Source organism: Amphiura filiformis, chromosome 10 (assembly GCF_039555335.1).
Source record: "Amphiura filiformis chromosome 10, Afil_fr2py, whole genome shotgun sequence".
In the NCBI taxonomy this organism is placed as follows: Eukaryota; Metazoa; Echinodermata; class Ophiuroidea; order Amphilepidida; family Amphiuridae; genus Amphiura; species Amphiura filiformis.
Genome location: NC_092637.1, coordinates 38315516 through 38322634, shown reverse-complemented (window position 1 = coordinate 38322634; position 7119 = coordinate 38315516). Strand labels below are relative to the sequence as shown.

Sequence of the window (7119 nt, the reverse complement as noted above, 5' to 3'; positions counted from 1 at the left end):
ACCACGTTGACATCGTTACACCCGCTTGCACCGAGAACCCAAATCATGACAGCAATCGGTTTCTTTCTCGTGGCTTTGACTTCCGCAGCCATTCTGTTCTCACATTCTAACTCCATAGAAAATGAGGTAATTATTTTGTTTTTTGTTTGCTTGTTTATTTTCTGTTGTTTTAAAGGGGGACACGTTTGTCCCCAGTCATCAGGGCCGTCAACTCAAGTTACTACCAAGGAGATGACACGCCAGTAACACTGCAGAGTGTTCCACATACTTTTACTTACTTGGTTATAACTCCAGTAAATAATTTTAGATTTTAAAACATCTTGCAGCTATGTAAAGTAATGTTTATTGAACACAAAACTTGACAGATAGTATCCCAATAAAACGCAATCCAACTTTGACTCACAATTTGTACAATTGCTTAAACTGCGTTGTCTTTGAATAGGTTTGACGCAAAAATGGTTTATTTGGCATCTTGCGTCGTAGAGATTTAGGTAAATTGAGTTAAAATCTCACTTTATACTTTGTTCAACGTATAAAAAGCAAAAATTATCCCTTTTTTTGTTACTCCGTGGACGGTCAATAATATGGTGCCACTACTCTCATTCGCATCACGCAAAACTTATCGTAGGTGTTGCGTCCAACTGAATGTATGCCATAATAAGTTGTAAAGGGTATTTTGATGGACCAAATCTGGAAAATGCTGTGTTTTGGCAAAGGTTCAAAAATTTTAAAATTTTCAAATAACTGGAAACTTGAAATATTTTGTTTGTGCAGATAAAGAAATATAATAGGGTCGATTTGACACCCAATATGTAATCAAACATCAGATTTACCAGATTTTTTATTACAGTTAGTATCAAATAAATTATGATTCAATTTTAATTTTTAATATCTGCCAATGAATGTTATGGTTCCATTGTAATTTCATGTTAAATTGCAGCAATGTGCGACGCGTTCTTCTTTCCCCAAAGTTATGACAAATGAAATAAGTAAATGACTTCCGACACACACTTTATCTTTGTTTTTTTCACTTTCTGTTTCATTTTCAGGAGTTTGAACAGAAATGGGGTGTCAAAAATGTACTACCTGATGTATTAGGTATGTTTACTACAGTAAATGATACACCACAATAAAAAACAATATAGGCATACTAAAGTAAGGGGCAACTCAACTAATAAAAAACATTCTAATATCTCGCTCCCTCGTTATTGCTCTCCTCCTCTATCACTACTACGCTCATCCCTCCCTCCTCTTTCCATCTCCCCTCCCCTATCTCTCCCCTCTCTCCTTTCTGCACACGACCATATCAATCAATTTGTAATAACATGCACAGGTTTAGACTTGCGGGTTATACAAGTGAGGACTTTCTTAAAGGCTTAATGTACGATTTCCTTCCAATTTTAAATTTGTCATTATATACTCAAAATGCTGAAATAATACTAGTAATATTGATCGGAAATGGTTTCTGTCCATTTTGAGCTGAAATAACGAAGTAACGTGAAAGAAACACTGCTTGTTATTTTGTCCGTTTAACATGCAGTTCTATGGGCGGACATAAAGTCATAATTTCTTGAATTATGACTTTATGTCGAACTTTGCTCTGTTTACCTACAAACACAACAAATTTGGCTAATTCCATTTAGGTGCAAGTTGTGACATGTGTAAACATTACAAATATGCAAAAAAATAAGGTTTGAAAAAAATTAACCAAATTCATAAGATCGTACATTATGACTTTAATGTGTTGTTTTTATATTGAATGTGTGTGAATGATAGGTGACGGCGAAGACGTGAAAAGACAGACAACTGGTACGATAGTGCATTTCACCCAGGCTGAGAAGGATGCTATATTAAACAGACATAACGAGTTAAGGGGCCAGGTTTCACCACCAGCACAAGATATGAAGTACATGGTAAATATTTACTTTACTTTGTTTAGTTCAACTTTTCTTGTTTGTTTATTCACTTTTTTTTACCTCGAATCGTTCAATCCGGGTTCTCTAACATCGCTGATGCTGTAAGCGATCAATTACACATACTATTATGTGTAGGGCCTTATGCAGGCTGTGTCACCAAAATTATTATACATTCGGGTTTTTTTTTTACAACTATATAAATACATCTTGGCGTAAAATTAGTGATGCGTCGGCTGTATAAGGAATTTTATTCGGTGTGATTGGGAGATATTTAATAATCTACAGCAAATTTAATATGCCATGTCGTTTTTCAGTTCAGTTTGTGGATTTTGAGCCGAGTCTACTATACCGATATTCAAACAGCCGAGTAAGAGACATAGTCATGATAGTGGAAACGTTGAACTTGTTGCCATAAAAGTTGTAATTATTTTTTATGCGTGTACCTTGTCTCAATTCCCTATTTTGATTAAAGCCATATTATAACATTTTCAAAAAAAAAAAGCTTTTACTGTCAGATATATCCCTTTTTATTTTTGAGCCGAACAACTACGGCAAAGCAAAGAAAATTGGAATTTACTACCAGCGCACATGCGCCAATACGTACCACTCGATACTCCTTCGGTCATGTTGTGGTACGACCCTTTGTTGTGTATATCACCGTCCCGCAAGCCGTGTACGTACTGTGTGTTATGAACATCGTGTATGCGTTCGACTAATAATTCCATCGTAATAATAAAGCGCCAGTTCCGGCGTTTTATTCAAAATCTCGGATTTTGACAAAACTACAGCACCTAGAGTCTTGATTTTTTCAGGGTATATTGGTTTAATAAAGTACAATTTAATCGTGTAAAAAAGGAATTTTAAAAATTCAGTGAGGGCGTCATCCTCAGCAAATGTTATAATATGGCTTTAAGCATAACTACAATCACACTCGTTGATTCCTGCCATCACACTCGCCTATAAGGCCCCGATTCTGCCATATTACATTATTGAAAATTGTATGGTTCCCCGGATGTTGCCCTGAAGTGGATGGAGCCTATTTAACCCTAACACGTAAAAATCTTACAAAATCTTATATACAAGGAAAACCACTGCGCATGCATGCATTCCACGTGATGGCATTGCGCAATCACCCTAAAGTCATTTATATGGGCACCTTTTTCGTTCCTTCTCTGCCTTCCGATAGCAAAAAAGCATGTTCCTTGTTAGGGTTAATCGGTGACTGTGGCCCACAGTCTGTGGGCAATGGAATATAAAAAATGCACCCTAACTTTAAGATAATACTAGTACCACATGACTTCACTATCTGCCCGAATAATTTCACCGTTATTGTATAAATCTATTTTCTTTTGTCTTCAAATTATCAAGTATTGGGATGACAACGAGGCTAATGAGGCTGAACAATGGGCTGCAGCTTGTACAGCTGGACACAATCGAGGTGGCCAAAATATGTGGGGCAATAGTGGAAGCCTGAGCTCACCTCCGGGTGGCGTTCGTGCGACCAATGCTTTTTACTTTGAAGAATTTGGGTATAATTATGACGCAAATAGTTGCTCGATAACAGCATGTGGTCACTACACTGAAGTAAGTCAATAATACTCTATAGTTCTGGTACTATAAAACGGTATTTCAATTTGAAAAAGTATAAGGGTTTTACCGTTCCAGCTTAAGATTAATAACACTCTCAGTGATTGGCTAAATTAGAATTTATTTACTTTTTTGTATTTTTGTAAAGAGTATAGGCCTAACTTATTCTACCATACCCTGAAAGTTATGAAATCGTATGGAACATCGCAAGCTCTATGTTATTAGGAGTTTGTCACTGCGGACACTTGTACACTCATAGAAATGACTTGTTCGCCTTGTTGGCGCAATTCAAAAGGAGTAAGTTTGGACAACTCAAAAATAGTGTAAAAGTTGCTAAAAGTTATCCGAACTTAAAAAAATGCTGAAAAAGCTCAAGAAGTTCCGGCAAGTAATCAACTTTGTTGGCATTGCTTAAAAGTTGATGTAAGTCGTTGCGTCAACTTTTAAGTAATGCCAACTTCTGAATTCAAGTTCAGGGAACTTAGAAAAATAAACAAGGTTCAAAGAACCAATTAGTTGAGTTATTGTAACTCAACATGTAAGTTGATGTAACTCGTACATATTAAGTTACTGGTACTTATTGTTTTGAGTTATTCCAATTTGGTACTTTGTTACTTAATTCACGTAATTGGATCATTTTCTGCACAATTAGCAGCATTCTAATATTTATTTTTGTAATCAGTGCAAAATTTTGTATACTATAGCACACCTCTAGAAAATTATGCTAACCTAGTTTCATTTTCTGAGTTGTAACAACTCAATAAAGTAAGTGCAAATGAGTGCGACCAACATAATGATATCGAGTCAGCGTTACTTTTGGGAAAAGTGGGGGGATGAGGCTGTGGATCACGAAATGCCCTTTTAAGACATTCCTAAAAGAATTTAATTTACTCCTTTGAGGGGATCACAAATAGTGCTTATAAGATTTAACCGAAACATAATTATGATGAGGACAATTCAACTATTATTCAAAGCAGAAATTAGCTCAATTATTTTGCTACTCTCTTATATGCACTTGTCTTATTTTGGCAACCATTGTGATATGCGTGGCAATGCGAGCAAGATAGAGAATAGCATATCAATTTGTAAGCGCTCTTTAGCAAAGTCATAGTTCATTGAATTTATAACCGTATGACAAAACAGGCGAAAATAGTAACTTTTTGAACAACATTTGCAATTTAAAGAGAATTGGCTATTGCTCATTCTAGTGACGCTAGTATATGGACAATATTAGTGTGCTTTTTTATTTAATGACCTAAAATTTGAAAAATATTGTATAGTTCAGGTTTTGACTTTTAAAACTTACATTTTGGTCAAAAAACGTGCTCGGATAGGTAGTTTTCAACATCTTTTCCACATTTCGCCTTGCTATAAAATTGTAAAATTATAAAATCTGTTGACCTAGTGACGAAAATTGTTTTAGGGGAAGTATTAGCTTTCCTTTAATAAAAAAAAAAGCTATAAGCTCCACAGCTCTTACATTGCTATGTACTTAACCGTGTAGTGTAATCAAAGACTGTGCGGAGACAATTCACTGCTTGCTTGAGAGCTCTTGGACGAAAATGTGTGCTCAGGTGTATAGAAACCTTTCCATATGCATTTACATTAATAATATAGTCAAGTTTCAGTGACTGATGCGATTGGAATATATGATATTAGGATAGCTGTTATAGGGTCTGCATTTGGAGTACTTGTACCAGCCCTAGTCCAAGTTGAGATGAAGATTTCTCACTTTAAAATAAAAATAAATAAGTGTTATTCTTTATTATTGTCATCTAGTGTTTGAAGTAGTATTTATTACCACTATTTTAAAGCCATTATGTAAGATCTGTTCAAATGTATTTGGTTAATATTTGTCAATCCTGATTTTTTGGCATATTTGTAATGTAAACACAATTTCTAAATTTCACCTAGGGATGAAATCAAAACTCGGCCACCGCGGCCGCCGGCGGTTGCCGGCGGTTGAACCACACTCCATTGTTTAGAACAATATAATCGGCTCCAACCGGACGGAGCCGCCCGGAACTGGCGGTCGAGTTTTGATTTCATCCCTTAATTGGAATCACCTAGATTTGTTGTAGTAGGACAACAATACAATTTTGAATTAATGTCGTTTACATCCCCGTAGAGCACCAAGGTTGATCAAATATAATAAGTCGGATTTCTTCGAATGGACAATTAATTTTCCTGACAAATGTTGCTAATATTTTTTACGTATTTTTGGCAAAGAATAACAACATTTAATTTTGAAATTTCACTGCTTAATTTCATGAGAGAATTCATTATTTTCAATAAAAAAAACTATTTGTTTTGGTTACGGGTCAGGTGAGTTATATACTCGATAACAAACAATTATTATGCAAATAAGAAATATATTGAGCAATAAGAGCGATTACAATCTTAATAAAAAGTATTCTGATTCCTTTATAAAGATGGTGTGGTCGACGAACACCCATGTTGGATGCGGTGCAGCATTTTGCCCTACAGTTGTAGGTAGCGCGGGTAAGACGTACAACAATTGGTGGATCGTGATTTGTAATTATAAACCAGGGTAAGTATGTTCAGTGCGTTGTACACTTAAAGGCCCATTCAGTGATTTGCTGATCCGGACGATCGTAAAAATCATCAAAATTCAGATTTTGGTACTTTTGTCATTGTCATAAATGTGTTAGCATAGCCTATTAGTGGTTCAGCCGAAAGCCAGGTATTTAAGACAAAAATATAGAATTTGTATGGATCTGTAATTTAGATACTGACAATATCTAAATTAGTTACATGTATTTGGGGCTTCAACTTCGTCAATACTGTTGTTTTCTTTGTTTTTTTGCCAAATTTTTCATTTCAAAACTACTAAATGACAATTTGAATGACTTATCCTCACTTTTAAGCAATTTATAAACAATTTTAATTTGTTTACACTTTCGCTGGGATCACTGAATGGGTCTTTAAAGGATTAAGGTACCAGCTATTTCACCCCTGTATATCATAAACAAAGATAAATATCAGCATCTTTAAGCTCAAATTTAAGACCTCATGCGTTGAAATGATTAGAACACAAACGTGCTACTTTTGATTTCGTTTCTTTTGCAGGTGTCAGATCACCATTTCTTTTCCTCAAACAATTTCAACAAATGAGGTCATAAATGCAGTTGATCAGCGCCAGGAAGCCGCTCTTACTTTACTTGATTTTTCGGCTGCGTTAGATTTGATCGATCATTACATCATGCTGCAGCGACTGCGTTAGCGCTATGGTATTAAAGGCACTGCTTTTAAATTATGTCATCCTATCTCAAGGGCCTTACTCAGTGCATTGATGTTTATGATGACACCTCGGATGAATTCTTACTTCATGAGGGTGTACCTGAGGGATCCATATTGGGTCCACTCATATTTACCATGTATACTGCCCCACTAGGTGACATCATTTCATCCTATGGGTTGAGTTACATGATTCATGCTGATGACACACAGTTGTATAATAGTTCTTGATCCATCCAAGCGTAGTGAGAGTATTGATATTGAACAGTGTGTTTCAGATATTAAGGCATGGGCAGTTACCAATAAGCTAATGCTGAATGATTCAAAACCTGAGGTTATTCATCTGTCATCTCAATTT

The 7119-nt window shown here is 35.6% G+C and overlaps 1 protein-coding gene across 1 annotated transcript; it reads left to right on the top strand.

The window, feature by feature from the left end:
* On the top strand, positions 1 to 6747 carry LOC140161841 (GLIPR1-like protein 1). Its single transcript, XM_072185136.1, has 6 exons — positions 1 to 126; positions 1050 to 1098; positions 1777 to 1913; positions 3285 to 3500; positions 5936 to 6054; positions 6594 to 6747. The coding sequence occupies exons 1-6, from the start codon at positions 46 to 48 to the stop codon at positions 6745 to 6747; spliced, it is 756 nt and encodes a 251-aa protein (XP_072041237.1). The 5' UTR covers positions 1 to 45.
* The last annotated feature ends 372 nt before the right edge of the window (positions 6748 to 7119 follow it).